Source organism: Mustela nigripes, chromosome 3 (assembly GCF_022355385.1).
Source record: "Mustela nigripes isolate SB6536 chromosome 3, MUSNIG.SB6536, whole genome shotgun sequence".
Taxonomy (NCBI): Eukaryota; Metazoa; Chordata; class Mammalia; order Carnivora; family Mustelidae; genus Mustela; species Mustela nigripes.
The window spans coordinates 47,323,410-47,339,028 of record NC_081559.1 but is presented as its reverse complement, the minus strand read 5'-3'; the positions used below and the strand labels follow the sequence as shown (position 1 = coordinate 47,339,028).

The 15,619-nt window shown below is 36.6% G+C and overlaps 1 protein-coding gene across 2 annotated transcripts in view; it reads left to right on the top strand.

Annotated features, from left to right (window-relative positions):
• The window catches only part of MMADHC (metabolism of cobalamin associated D), a 29,828-nt gene extending 14,894 nt beyond the window's left edge, over positions 1–14,934 (top strand). For both annotated transcript variants that reach the window (XM_059393949.1, XM_059393948.1), the window contains exons 4-8: positions 5,491–5,708; positions 9,070–9,175; positions 9,725–9,855; positions 13,576–13,662; positions 14,418–14,934. In XM_059393949.1, coding sequence (XP_059249932.1) covers positions 5,491–5,708; positions 9,070–9,175; positions 9,725–9,855; positions 13,576–13,662; positions 14,418–14,612 — 737 coding nt within the window. In that variant the 3' untranslated portion in view covers positions 14,613–14,934. The remainder of the gene's footprint in view (positions 1–5,490; positions 5,709–9,069; positions 9,176–9,724; positions 9,856–13,575; positions 13,663–14,417) is intronic.
• Positions 14,935–15,619: the final 685 nt, after the last annotated feature.

Below are 15,619 nucleotides of genomic sequence, written 5' to 3'. Positions count from 1 at the left end.
ATAATCTTTTAAACATTGCTGGTCTTGGAAGCCTTGCTGGATAAAGTATTCTTGGCTGCATGTTCTTCTCATTTAGTGCCCTGAATATGTCTTCACAGCCCTTTCTGGCTTGCCAGGTTTCTGTGGACAAACTGACATTATTCTGATGGTCGTTCCTCTGTATGTAAGGAATCTCTTCCCCCAGCTGCCTTTAAGACCTCCTCTTTGAATTTGATTGGGGAATTTCACAATTACTTGTCCAGAGGTCTTTGTGTTCTGTGTTACTCTTGGGCTCTTTCTTCTTTTATAGAACGCCCCTCAATATGTCTTGTAGTGCCAGCTTAGTGGTCACATAATCTTTTAAACATTGCTGGTCTTGGAAGCCTTGCTGGATAAAGTATTCTTGGCTGCATGTTCTTCTCATTTAGTGCCCTGAATATGTCTTCACAGCCCTTTCTGGCTTGCCAGGTTTCTGTGGACAAACTGACATTATTCTGATGGTCGTTCCTCTGTATGTAAGGAATCTCTTCCCCCAGCTGCCTTTAAGACCTCCTCTTTGAATTTGATTGGGGAATTTCACAATTACTTGTCCAGAGGTCTTTCTAGACTTGTTGATCTTGGGAGGTGTCCTCTCTGCCTCTAGGACATGAACACTTTTCCATTTTCCAGATTAGGGAAATTTTCATCCAGTATCTCTTCAACTCTATCTTCTAGTCTTCTCTCTTTTTCCACCCCCTCAGGGATCCCAATAATTCTGACATTGGAATGTTTCATGGTGTCATTTATTTCCCTGATTCTGTTTTCAAGGCTTCTAAGCTGTTTGTTCCAGGCCTCCTCCTGATCCTTCTTTTCTATCAGTTTGTCTTCTAGATGACTAATTGGATCTTGTGCCTTGGTTACCATAGCTGTTAGAGTATTTATATTAGATTGGATCTCATTGATACCATTTTTAAGTACTGCCAAATCAGCCCTCACTTCCACCCTTAGAGATTCTGTGTTGCCACTAAGGGTCTTCTCCAGCCTAGCCATTGCCTGGATAATTGTTACCTTGAATTCCATTTCTGACATATCATTTATGTCCATATTTAGTAGTTCTGTGGCAGAGGACACATTCTCTGAACTTTGCCTCTGTTGGGTGTTCCTCATCATCATCATTTTGGTGAGGGGTGGTTGAGGGAATGGATAGCTGAATATATCACAGTTTTTGAGAGAGGCTGGACCACAGTCCAGTCAAGGTGCACCTTGGAAAAGTTTTGGAGCAATCGGAAGTCACCACCAAAGAGAAAGAAAAAGAAAAGAAAAAAGCCAGGCAAAATGAGCCCCAAAAGTAAGATTTATAAGGTACATAAACAAAAAAGAACAAACAAAAAGACTCAAAAGTTAAAGACCGGGGGTGGGGGGGCGGGGGATAAAACCCAGCCAAAATGAACTCCAAGAATAAGATTTATAAAGTACAAAAGCAAATACACAGAAACACTCACAGAAGAATAGGTGCTTATAAACCCTCGATGTGAGTGAGGAAGATTAGTTTGGTTCTTCCTGGGTGAATGTTGTTATCTTTGTTAAAGGACTCAACTTTCCAGAGATATAGGGAAATTAAAACTGGTTTTATACATAGGGATAGTATTGAATAGGGAAAAAGGATTACCTTGAAGCTTATATCTATATATATTAATTTTTAAAAAGGAAAGAAAAACACAGGTGTATGTATGAGAAGAGTTCAAGTTAAAAAGTTATTAAGTAATGTGTCATATTAAACATCTAGTTGTAGTGGTAAGTAGGTTAAAAAAAGTCACGAGAACAAATTTAAAACAAAAAAGTTGTATCTATAAAATATACAGGTTTTGGGGCAATACATGGGGCTTAATATATTGTTTTCCCCTGATGTTTGGTTGTAACAGTTTTATGGGGACCCTGTGGTTATTGTCCTCTTGTTCGTTTGGCTTGTCTTCTGGGGGAGGGGCATTGTTTTTCAGTCATTCTTGCTCGGACTGAGTCACCCTGCCTCCTAACAAGGGACTGGGTTCTGTGGAAACCGTTTTTTCAGGCTTTTGTTCTCTGGCGGCTTTTGTTCTTTGGCGGCTTTTTGGAGGGTTAATGCAAGTATACCCAGACCTCCACCTCAGAAGCCTTAGTCTGCTCCCCTCTGGGTGGTGCCTCCCCCTCTGCAAACACCACAACCTCCCACAGGTGGTGCGCACTTCCAGCCACCGTCTCAGTGGTCGCCCAAGGCATCTGCTTGTCTCTGCACTCCAGTGCCACTAAAACAGCAAATAATACTGGTCCAGGCGAGCTGGATCCCAGTGGCTGCCGTTGCTGCGACTGCTCTCTGGAGTCCACGCCCACACTGGATGCACTCCGACCCGGCTGCAGCTCAGGTCTCAGAATGCTGGGGGTCCAGGGACCTTCAGCAGGAGTCTCCTCCGGGTTCTCTCAGGTACTGGTGGGTGCCAGCTGTAACCACCCTGGGACCGTGGGTTTAGTCTGTGCCTGTGGCCACCTGATTCCGGCAATTGCCCCTTAAGACCCTTGGTTCTTTTTCTGTGCTTTTAACCAGACTCCAAATTAATGCTGGTCTCCAAACATAGGGCACTTTCATATTGGGGTATTACTTTTCCAGTGAGTCCTTTCTTGTGGCTCTCTTCCCCTTCTGTGTATCCTCTGGTAGGAGTCCCGAGTGCTCCCACTCTGCTTTACCTCTCCATTGACGTCTTCTGCCTTCATAGAAATCCAGAAGTGTATTACATTTTAGGCTGATTTCATGTGTGTTCAGAGTGTTCTGGTAGATATTTAGCTCAATTCAGGGGACCGGTTGAAAGAGGGTCTTCTACTTCTCCACCATCCTGCTGAGTCCACCAAAACCACTCATATATAATATTTTATGTGTATAGCAATGGATATGAAATTTATGGTTGCTTATGTTTGACTCCATTCTAAAAGCACTAAGTTTATACCTGTCCCCACATTTTATGTATATGATGTCACACTTTACATCCTTTTATTTTCTGATTCTATTGATTATAGACAAAATTGATATTACTGCTTTTGTGTATTAAACTCCATACTGATTTTGTAAATAATTAATATATTATTTTTTTTGTTTGTATTTATCTATAAAATTTTTTCCTAATTTCTTTGTTATGGCCTTTTCTTTCCACTCAAAGATTCCCTTCAGTGTTATTTGTAAGGCTGGTTTAATGATGATGAACTCTTCACTTGTTTGGGAAGTTTTTATGGTTCCTTCTGTTTGAATGAAAGCCATGCTGGATAGAGTATTCTTGGTTGCAGGTTTTTTTCTTTTCAGCACTTTGAATATATGATGCCACCCCCTTCTGGCCTGCAGTTTCTGCTTAGAAATCAAGTGATAACCTTATGGGATTTCCCTTCTGTGTGACCGCTCTCTTTTCTCTTACTGCTTTAAAAATTTTCTATCCTTTTTCCGTTTTAAATATTATGTGTCTTAGTGTGGACCTCTTTGGGTTGAATTTGTTGGTGGCTCTCTGTCTCCTGGATCTAGATAATGTATTTACTGCCTCAGGTTTGGAAAGTTTTCAGCTGTTATTTCTTCAAATAAATTTTCTGTCCTGTTTTCTCTTCTCCTTCTGGGATCCCTATGACTTATTACACTTGTCATGTTGCTGAGTTCTGTTTGTCTCCTATTCAGTTTGGTTGCTTTCCATTACCCTGTCTTCCCAGGCGCTGATCCATTCATCTACCTCCTCAAATGTGTTATTCATTCCCTGTAGTATATTTTTTATTTTAATCATGGAGTACATTTCTGACTAGTTTTTTTTTATATTATCTCTTTGTTGAAGTTTTCGCAAAGGTCCCCCACTCTTTTTTCATCACACATATTGCTTATCTGTATTTCATTTAACTCTTTTGGTTAGTATTAACCTGTTCTTTCATTTGGGACATTGCTCTTTCTCATTTTGTTTTTCTTTTTTTTCCTATTTAGAAAGTAATATGTATCTCTTGAAAGTCATGGCTTTATGAATAAGAAGTCCTGTGGTGCCCTGTAGCACACTGTCCCCTCTTCTCCAGAACCAGGTGCCTGTGGGTTTTTATATGAGTTTTGTGCACCATACTGTTGTGGCTCAGCCACATTTACCTTTAGTCAGCTCCAAATGTCTATTTTCTTATTGTGGGCAGGGGCTGGTCCCTTGCTATTAAGGGCCTGTTTGGGGCAGAGAAGAGCTTATAGTTGGACAGTATCCGTAATCAGTCCAGATGCCTGCCTTTAGCCCATTAACAGGGGCTGCAGTTGTACAGAAGTGCAGTGCCCTATCTGTGTCTTTCACTAGAGAGGCTTTGTTGATTAGTGGGGCCAAGAGATCAGATGTCTGTCCAAGTCAGTCTGCTGGTGCTGCAGTCAGGCAGGTGTACATGGTTATCTTCCCCACTCCCCAGGGCAAGAGTTATTTTGGAATGATAGTGTTCACTATCAGGGCCGCTTGTAGGATGAGACCTGTCTGGAGTTGCTTTGCAGGGACTCCTGCCCAGTGTGGCTTCTTGAATGGAGTGATTCAACAGGAGAATGTGGGAGTGCATACACAGTGTTAGCAAGTTATGTGGATAGTGTTCACATTGGTTCCACAAATGTCTGGGTACATAGGCTGAGGTGGGAGGGAGATAAATTGCACCTGCCAGCCCTTTTGTTCTTGGAGAAATTTCCTACAGATCCTTGCTTCTTCAACACAGATTCTTCTCAGTACAGACTGAAATAACTTACCAAAAAAAAACAAAAAAAAACAACCTTCTTGATGTTTTACCCCAGGCACTATTCAGACTTCTGCCTCTACGCTATATCTGGGTGGGATTGTTCATTTTGCTCTCTCTTTAAGGGTGGGAATTCGGTTTCCTATTACCCTCTGGCTCTCCGAGAGCTAAACCCACTAACTGTAAAAATCTTTGAAATTAAACCCCACTGATTTTCAAAGCCAGATATTATGGGGACTTGTCTTCTCAGTGGAGCTCCCTCAGGTCTGGGATACCTGGTATGGGGTCTTTTCCTTTCCCTTCTCTGTACTCGTCCCTTCTGTTTGTGGTTAGTCTTGCAGGGAACTTTGGTTTCAAACTATATCTGCCCCTTCTATCTTTTCTGATTGGCCTCTTCTCTTTGATTAACCCAAAGATTTCCTGTGTTAGTTCACCTTTGTGGTTACCGAGGGGTTTCTGTGTTAATGAGGTGCATTTAGGATTCTCCTACTCTGCTATCTTCCCAGGCTCCTTCCAAAATTTACTGTATTCTTTTTAATGACTATCAGGCATTACATAGTTTGGATTACTGTACTTTATTATATCCTTCTCCTTATAACAGACTTGCCTTTGAGCTAAAAACTGGTTACTTTGTTTTTTTTTATAACAAAACTAATTTACATTCATACAAAAAAGTAAATTTCAAAGATCTCTTGGTTTTATAAAAAATACCTAATTAGAAGAATATTCTTTCAGTCCACCAATGCACTTGACTATTGGAGAAAATGGATTCATTTTGGTGTTCCTCTTCAGGCTCTCGAACAGTTTGGCCTGATGAAACTATGGGACCATTTGGACCTCAGGATCAGAGATTCCAGCTTCCTGGGAACATAGGTTTTGATTGTCATCTCAATGGGACCATGTCACAGAAGAAAAGCCAGGTTCATAAAACTCTACCTGATATTCTAGCAGAGCCATTATCAAGTGAAAGACACGAGTTTGTGATGGCACAGTATGTGAATGAATTTCAGGTAAATCATTAATATCATTTATTTTGTTTTTCTGATCATTAATACTGTATTAATTTCTGATAATTGTGGGCAAATTATTTGAATCAAAAAAGTTTAAAAACTTCTTAATTCCAGCATATTCAGAAACAACATGTATAACTTTTAAAAACTTGGCATTGTTCTATACATGTTTGCTATATAATTTTTTTTTAAAGATTTTGTTCATTTATTAAGAGAACCCAGGAAGAGGAGCTGGGGGGGTGGCAAAGGAGAGGGAGACATAGGCTCCCCCCTGAGCAAGGAACCCTGATGGGGGTTTCAAACCCAGGAACCCAGGAATATGACCTGAGCGGAGGGCAGATGCTTAACCAACTGAGCCACCCAGGTGCCTCTTTTTTTTTTTTTTTTTTTTTTTTTTTTTTTTTTTTTTATTAGAAAGAGAGTAAGCACACAGAGGAAGAGGGAGAAGCAGACTTCCCACCAGCTGGAGAGCCTGACTTCGGTCCATCTGAGTACCCTGAGATCATGACCTGAGCCAAAGATACTTAACCAACCAAGCCACCCAGATTACCCCCCCCTTTTTTTTTTTACTTTACATTATAATCTCTTGTAGGTAAATAATTCTTCATAAATACATTGTTTAATAACTGCTTATTTCAAATATAATTTAATACCTGTATTACTAAAAATTTAGATTGTTTGCTTTTATAGTTTTACACTCCTCTAGGCATTTAAAAACTTTAGAAAATTTTGATATCTCTGAAATTCTTCAGACACAGTAAACTAAAAAAGATTTAAAAAGGTTTTTTTGTTTTTTTGTTTTTTAAGAAAAACTGTGTCTTGGGACGCCTGGGTGGCTCAGTGGGTTAAAGCCTCTGCCTTTGCCTCAGGTCATGATGTCAGGGTTCTGGGATCGAGCCCCGCATCGGGCTCTCTGCTTGTCGGGGAGCCCGCTTCCCCCTCTCTCTCTCTCTGCTTCTCTGCCTACTTGTGATCTCTCTCTGTCAAATAAATAAATAAAATCTTAAAAAAAAAAAAAGTGTCTGAGTATTTGTTTTTGCTTTTGTTCTGTTTTTTTAATGAGTTCTTAAGCTGGTATTGTAGGGATGCCTAGCTGGCTCAGTCAGTAAAGCATGCTGCTCTTGATCTAGGGTCTGTGAACTCAGGTCCCCTGTTGGACATAGAGCTTACTTTAAAGAGGGGGGTGGGGAATGTACCTGGGTGGCTTAGTAGGTTAAAGTCTGCCTTTGGCTCAGGTCCTGGGATTGAGCCCTGCAGCTGGCTCCCTTCTCAGCAGGGAGTCTGCTTCACCCTCTCCTTAGCACACTCTCTCAAATGAATGAGTAAAAGAATTAATTAATTAAAAAGGGGGGGGGGTAAAAATAAATAAACCAGTGTTACTCACCAAAATGAAAAGTTACATGCAATTCAGAGTTTATATCAAACCCCTAATCTGTATCATTTTCTCAATTTCTGCTTTTTTTTTTTATCAAAGCCATAATATTTATAGCAACAGCTCCTCATAGTTCTAATGATTTATATCCAATAACCTAACATTTGGAGACAGCTGTCCTCCCCTGACATTTTTTTTTTTAAATTTTTTTTTTTTTTTAAGATTTTATTTATTTGTCAGAGAGAGCGAGCGAGAGCGAGCACAGGCAGACAGAGTGGAAGGCAGAGTCAGATGGAGAAGCAGGCTCCCTGCAGAGCAAGGAGCCCGATATGGGACTCGATCCCAGGACGCTGGGATCATGACCTGAGCCGAAGGCAGCTGCTTAACCAACTGAGCCACCCAGGCGTCCCATCCTCCCCTGACATTTTATCTCCGTTAATTTCTTCTCTGTCTTCTTGGCTTCTCTGTCTGCCATTTATGTGATTTCCTATGTGTTTCTGTCCATCTTATTTAATTACTCATTGGTCACTTAATTCCTTGGCTTCCTAACTTTTTCTGACATTTCTGATTCTATATTTCTGTCTGCTCACCAGACATCATTATCTGAATGTCTTAATAAAAGTCCCTTGATTTTATATGTCTCATACTTAGGTTCCCTAGCCTCCCATGCCTCAAAATCTGCCCTTACTCCCATGTTATCAGTAGCATAAGTGACTTAGTCATTCTCCCACTGCCCCAAGACAAAAATTATATGGCCAAACTTGGCTTCTCTCTCCATCATATCACCATACAGAGTGACAAAATTGCATGACTTCCCCCTTTGAAGTAAATTTTAAATTATTTGTGTCCTTTCATTTCCCACTAATAAAGCCAGAGTTCAAGACCTCTGTAGCTCTCCTCAGTTCTTAGAGCCATTATAGTAAGCTGGACTATGAGGCTAGGATAAATCTTGCTTCAAAGTTTACTTCTTTCTGCCTTTTACTTAATTTTGTGACCTTGAGAAAGCTACTTAATATCTCTGAGCCTCTGTTTCTTTATATGTAAAATGGGATAATAATACCTAACACACAACATTGCTATGAGTATTAAATGTAACCACCTAAATACAGTGTGATCAGTAAGTATTGGCTGTTAATTGGTCTATTGCCTGCACAATAATACTGGCATTTTTTTATGTCTGATCTTGCTATTCGTTGTTTGTAGACTAAAGTCAAAATTCTTTCATGTGGCATAAATGACCTTCTGCAATTTTGATCCCTTATCTTTACCACTTCGCCTCCTGTAATTCTCTGCTCCCTCTGTACTCAAATTACAGTATACCTTTTGGTTCATTTTTTATTTGTTTATTCTAATTGTACCATATTGTACCACATTGTACCACATTGCATGTGCTTGCACTGTTTCTGTCTCTTGCTGGACTGTTTAACCTCCTTTCTACTTATTCATTATACACCAAATATACACATTAATTCACATATAGTTTAAATATGATGTTTCCCCATCTATACTACCAGAAGACTTTCTTTGTAATGTTGAAGCATTTTTCATGTTGGATTACATTTATTTGTTCATGCTTTTTATGTTTTCTTCTACTCACTCTTTTAAACCTAAGGGTAAAGGCCAGATTTTTTACCATTGAGGGGCTGCTCTTGTCATAGTGTCTAATATATAGTATAACTTTCAGTTGAATAGAAGCCTCTAAACTTGTCCTGTAGGAAAGGGTATATATTTAATATATATTATATATAATATATATTTTAGTTTAGGCATTTTAGTTGCTTAGCCAACTTCTCATATCAAGTCTTAGAATATTAGTATATTTATATGTATGTTTATGTATATAGTATATTTATATGTTCATTCTGAAATTTTTAAATATTACCCCACCTCCAGTTAATTATTTTTTAAACTTTTCAGGGAATATAGGTTTGTAACAGATCAGATATTTTATTTGAACTCCAGCATTTATTTATGTTCTGTTCCTCTTAGGGTAGTAATGCACCTGTTGAACAAGAAATCAGCAGTGCAGAAACTTACTTTGAAAACGCCAAAGTAGAGTGTGCAATCCAGACATGTCCAGAATTGCTGCGAAGAGGTACAGTGTGCTTCATACATTTACACTAATCTGTATTATATAATGTCACTAATTTTCTTAAATGTTAAATAATGGACTCCATAGGCATTGCATTACTTTGTAACTTAATACTGTAATATGTCTGGCCTGAAAAGATTACATGGCCAAGGTAGGGTCTTTCAGATATCCCCTCATAGCTGTATAGACTTGTCAGTACTTTTTCCCTGAAATCCTTCTACTTCTCAGTGATTACTGTAGCTATAATTTCATGAACTAATACATAATACTGAGAAAATTTTAATACTTCATCTGAAGATTACAAGACCAATAACAAGTAACCTTATTTGCTCTTCAGAATTGTTGACAGCAGTATTTCAGTTCAACAAGAGCAGAAGTTAACCAAAAGTTCTCTTCAAATTTTTTCAAAAATAGTATGCGTTTATCAACCTAACATGTACCACAATAATTAAACTTACCCATCACTTTTGTAAGAATTACTTTTATGTACTGCTTCTTTAAAAGAAAAAAAAAAAACTTATTTGCTCTCTGGAATTTTATTCTTTTATATAGATTTTGAGTCACTGTTTCCAGAAGGAGCTACCAACAAACTAATGATTCTGACTATAACACAGAAAACAAAGAATGATATGACTGTTTGGAGCGAAGAGGTAGAAAATGAAAGAGAAATGCTTTTAGAAAAGGTAATTTTTTTCCATTGCTGACAATTTAAATTTTGTGATGTTTAAATACCAGTGAACCAGCATTTTTAAATGATGGGTATCTTTTTAGCATTTATTAATTCTCTGCTAATGTAAAAGTCCTTTAGTATGGACATACATCTTAAAATAAAAATGCCATCATTTTCTGTTTTTAATATCTTCAAAAAACTTAGATTCTTTCTAGTACTTTCCTCAGATTTTTTTTGAATTTTGGAAAATACAATAAAAATGGCAAAAATAAAATTAACTCTTCCTACCTGTCACTCTCTCTTCTTAAAGCAAGTCAGGTAAAAAGTGAAAACTACTCCAGTCTTCAAGGAATAAACTCCTAACAGTTTACAGTACAGTAACAATGTATTGTATACCCACTTTTTTCCTGTCCTTTGCTTTTTACTAAAAAATGTTTTGACACCTTTCCATAGCATTACAGATTTTATACTATGTAAAATCTGTATAGTATTATATTTCATGAGCAAACCATAAATTTTTTATGTTAAAAATTCCCTGAGTAATTTGTAAGTTGAAAAACTTTTGCTGTTATAGGCAGTGAATATATTTGTGCATATATTTTTATGCACACACTTACATCTGTAGATTTCTAAATAGGGAATTGGTGAATCCAGGGTGTATATTCACTTTATGTTTTGATGGATGCTGCCTAGATGGCCCTAGTATATATGTTGTCACCATAACTTACTTACCCTGGATATTATTAGCATTTCTTTCTATTTCACCAACCTGAGTAATGTGAAGTGGTAAATTAAAGTCTTCAATTTAAAAAAATACAAAAACATATAATTGTCTTAAGAGTTTGATATTGGGTTATGAGTTTCTGTAAGATATGAAAATATCCCTTTGCCTGTGTGTCAGGTAAAGATTAGCTCACTTGGGTATTTTAGTTAAGGGAATTTTTTTCAAATATAGTTAGCTAATTTCCATGTAAAGTAATATTAGGAATTTTTAAATATTTTCTTTAGGATTGGATATATGGTTCTCTGCATTTGTAAATTATCATTTATATACTGAACAGAATCTCTTAGGATGATGACTTTTGACTTCATATTAAAATATCCCACATAGGGGCACCTGAATGCTCAGTGGGTTGAGCCACTACCTTCGGTTCAGGTCATGATCCCAGGGTCCTGGGATTGAGCCCTGCATCGGGCTCTCTGCTCTGCAGGGAGCCTGCTTCCCCCTCTCTCTCTGCCTGCCTCTCTGCTTACTTGTGAGCTCTGTCTGTCAAATGAATAAATCTTAAAAAAAAAATCCCATGTTATCACGATCATGAGCAGGGTGCATGCTAGTTAATAAGGAAGTTACAGAGAGGCGTAAGAACTGTCTGATTTTAAAGAGATCTGAATTTAGAGAGTTGAAATTCAGGCAGTAACTCAAACCTTTTCTCTTTACCAACTAAGGCAGTATTTACTAATACATATATACTTACCATTGCTATCATTTTGTCACTAGAGCACTCCCAAATGTGCATCGCATTATTGGTCCTAATTTCCAATGAGTTAAACATTCTGAACCTCATTTGATACTGACCCCGGTATAAATGTCAGTTTTTTATAACCAATTTCAGGGTTTTGAAATGTCCTATTGTTTTTAATTTTATAATGACTAAAGGGATGAAGATCTATTTTAGTATGTTAGTGATTATTTTAGAACCACCTGTAGTTTACTGTCAGTAGATGTTTTATGTTCTGTAGTTTAAATCTATTGTTGTTTTTTCCACCACATATCAGTGTTTGCTGTTGAGCAGAAATCTTAAAAGAAATACTTTTACCAATATTTGTATTGTTTTGTTCTTGTAGTTTAGTTTTGTTTCTGTTTATTAAATTGATGTATTTTCTAATGACTTTTCTAGACCATATTTAGTTGGTTTCTTATTTAAGAATTAAGATTAATGAGATTCAACAATAAGTATAAATATTAAGTATGAAGATAAACTAAAGAATACAGTATTAATGTTTTTCATTATTTTACAAGGAAGTGCTGGGAGAAAGTAAGTTAGCTTAAATTGTTTCCTCTATATAGAAAAAGTTTGCTGATCCCTGCTAAAGAGCCACATAGTAAATTTTTAGGCTTTATAGGTTATAGGGTCTTAACTACTCAACTCAACCCTCATTTTGTTAAAGCAGCCATAGACAATATATAAATGAACAGACATGGATATATTCCATTGAAACCATATTGCACTTACTGGCACCCAGCTGGATTTGACCTTCAGGCTGCAAGCTGCTATCCTCTTAATTTAGGATAGGGCCCATCTTCCTCAGGCATAAACTTTGGGGGATCTCAGCTAAATGCCCATCATGCTCAGTGAAGTCTTAGCGCTTTGTGTGAACCAGAAATTCATGTTACCTAGCTGTGCACCACCTCTGGTGACACTACTGACCTCTCAGATGCCAGTTAGCACTCTTCTGTGAGGGCAATTCCTCAAGGAATCTTGGCTTGGGGGAGTGCACAGCTCTACCCTTGGTTACTGTACCAGCGTGAATTACTTTGCATTCTACTGGGGAATCCGATTTATGCCTCTCTCTTCTAGTACCCTAACCCACAAATTTCAGATGCTTTAGTAGAACTCTTCCCTTTCTACCTCCTTAGCTTAGTGACACCATCACTTTGCTTGGAATCTTCTCCTTTGCCCTATGACAGTGTTCCAGACAGCTGGAACAAATATGGGCATCACCTAATTTGTTGCCCTTCTCTCCAAAATTACAGTTTTGGCTCACTATTGTTCAGGATTTAAAACCATTGTCTCATATATTTTAGTCAGTTTTACAGCTTTCAGCAGATGGCAAGCTTGATAGCTGTTATTCTATATGACCAGAAATGGATCTGTACCCTTGTTTTTAAACATTTATGGGTTGTTGTCTTTTTTTTTTTTTAAACACAATAATCTGGTCCTAATATTTGTTACTGTCTTTTTCACTGCTTAGACTTCTGAGAAAGGTAGTAAAAACATCATAGGAATTACAAAGTAGAATGGTGAGACCAAGATTTTGAATAGGTGATACAGATGCATGGTTTGTAATAAATACTGTACAAAAAATAGGGTGTATAATGAAAATTATGTATCATGAATAGATGTGTTTTTGTAACACGAGTAACATTTTTTTAAAGATTTTATTTATTTATTTGAGAGAGAGAGAGCATGAGAGGGGAGAAGGTCAGAGGGAGAAGCAGACTCCCTGTGGAGCGGGGAGACCGATGCAGGACTTGATTCCGGGATCCCGGGATCATGACCTGAGCTGAAGGCAGTTGTTTAACCAACTGAGCTGCCCAGGCACCCCACAAATAACATTTTTAAACAACATTCAAATGAATGGTTCATATCTTTTCATTGTATTTTGTTTTCTTACCTTATTTTTATAATACAAAATAGTAACTGTGTTTTCCAATTTGTGGCAAATTTGGGAGTTAATAGCAGAGAATTTATTAGAAATTGTTCCTAAAATAAGGAATAATTTAGTAGAAAAAATACACAAGTTAGACTTTCTGAAGGAAATGAAAGTGTTAAATGAACTATATTTTGGACTGGCATAAATAAATTATGACTTTATATCTAATTTATCATTAGTTGTATTTCCTTATTAATCTTACTGAGTTCTCTGAAGCAAAAGATATTTAAAAATGTTTTATATTTCAACAGTATGTAAGGATGCTATCTTCAGAACATTTTTTCCTTTTTCTCTGCAGTTCATTAATGGTGCTAAGGAAATTTGCTATGCTCTTCGAGCAGAAGGCTATTGGGCTGACTTTATTGACCCATCATCTGGTTTGGCAGTGAGTAATTACATTTTGAAAACCAGATTAATTTGAAGTAGGAATTTTTTTTATTATAAAATTGTTAAATGATCTGTTTCTAACAAAGTTATTATTTAACAGTTTTTAAACTTTACAACTTTATCCAAAGAAGTACCAGTTTGAGTCAGTTCCATTCACAACCTTTGAGGGACCAGTCACTGACAATTAAGTTTTTCTGTCTTTATTAGTTTTCATTCTCACTAGTAAATACTTTTACATTAATGAATTTCGTAGTTACAAATTAGCAGTCATAGTTTAAGAAAGAAGACTTTTTAGAATTAAGAAAATATGGGTGTTAAATATTTATAAACGTTAACTTCCAGGAAGTATGTCTCTGACACTATACTTTGAAGAAAACAAGAACCACTGTTGTGGTCGCATTTTAAATTCTGGGCATAGCTTTCAGTTACAAATAATAATGAAATTTTTAGTATCTTAAAATAGGACTATATACTGTTTCTTTTCGAAGTCAAAATCTAGAAAGATTGTATAATGTTAGGTGTTTGGTTCAGGATAGCATGTAATCTGCTAGATTATTGGTTTCACATTTCCAGAAGCACAGGTATTGGATTAAGAGGAAGTGCTTGGTCACATGCAGTACCTAAAAACTGCCCTTTTTAGGTTCTGATTTTTTAAATATTTGAAATATCAAAATAGGTGTGTATTCATGTTAATATAAAAACTATTACATCATTGTCTTTCTTGCTAATGAATATCACTTTTATCTCCTCCAGTTTTTTGGACCATATACAAACAACACTCTTTTTGAAACAGATGAACGCTATCGACATTTAGGATTCTCTGTGGATGATCTTGGCTGCTGCAAAGTGATTCGTCATAGGCTCTGGGGTACCCATGTGGTTGTAGGAAGCATCTTCACTAATGCAACACCAGACAGCCATATTATAAAAAAATTAGGTGGAAACTAACAGTAATGTCAATTTATCAGCTGTACTATTTGTATGTACCATTTGGGTTGATCTATAAACACTCAAAAGCTTCAGTTTTTAAAATTTACTTATTTCTGGGTATTTATTTCGACACTTACTGATTTACAGCATTGGCAAGCGGTATGTAATTTTTAAATCTCAACAGTTTATTCATACTATCATTGAATACATGTTGATCACATCCACATTGTATGAAATGTGGTAATTGACATGTAATCAGGACATGATCTCATATTGTTATTCTTCCCTTTATTGGAAAAACCTGTTTTATTTTTCTCTAAAAATAAATCACCTATTTGGATCTGTGTTTTTTCATTACAATATGTTTAAAATAGAGTTCTTTAAAAAGATTAATGTAGTTTCTTATTTTTAAGCATTTTTTTAAAATGCAGTCGAATTCTAGATTCAGTAGCTTTCAATTTTATTACTTGCTAAGTGTTGGAGCATGTATTACTTTGAAGTAATGTTTGTGCAGAAAAATAAGGACTAATACTATATATGTAAAAGAATATGGATCTCAAAAAAGGATCCTTAACTCCTGGATTGAGGCATATAAATATAGGTTATTTTGACAATACAGTGCCTCAGCTGCTAAGTCATATTTCTCCATTTTAGTAAGAGATAAAAACTATGGTACTTTACAGAAATGCCTCATTTGTGACAGACCTTGTTTTTATAGCTTTTATCTATAGTTTTTAAGCTTAAAAAGAATCATCTTAGATTTGTGAGGCTTTTGCCAGTAGGAATCTCAGAAGAGCAAGTAACTGCTTAGAAATGAATTAAAGAAATGGATTTTTCCTGTATTTTTCAGTTAAGTGACTTTTTAAAAGGAACACATGGAGATAATTAGCTCACAGCTTGATTTAAAACTTTGCTTAGTTAACATGTAGCTAAGTGTTGCTCAATAATTCAGAGAGTAATGGGTGCAGAGTTTTCATTCACTATGAAAACTACAAAGTTAATAAGTGCACTTTTCCAAATATATA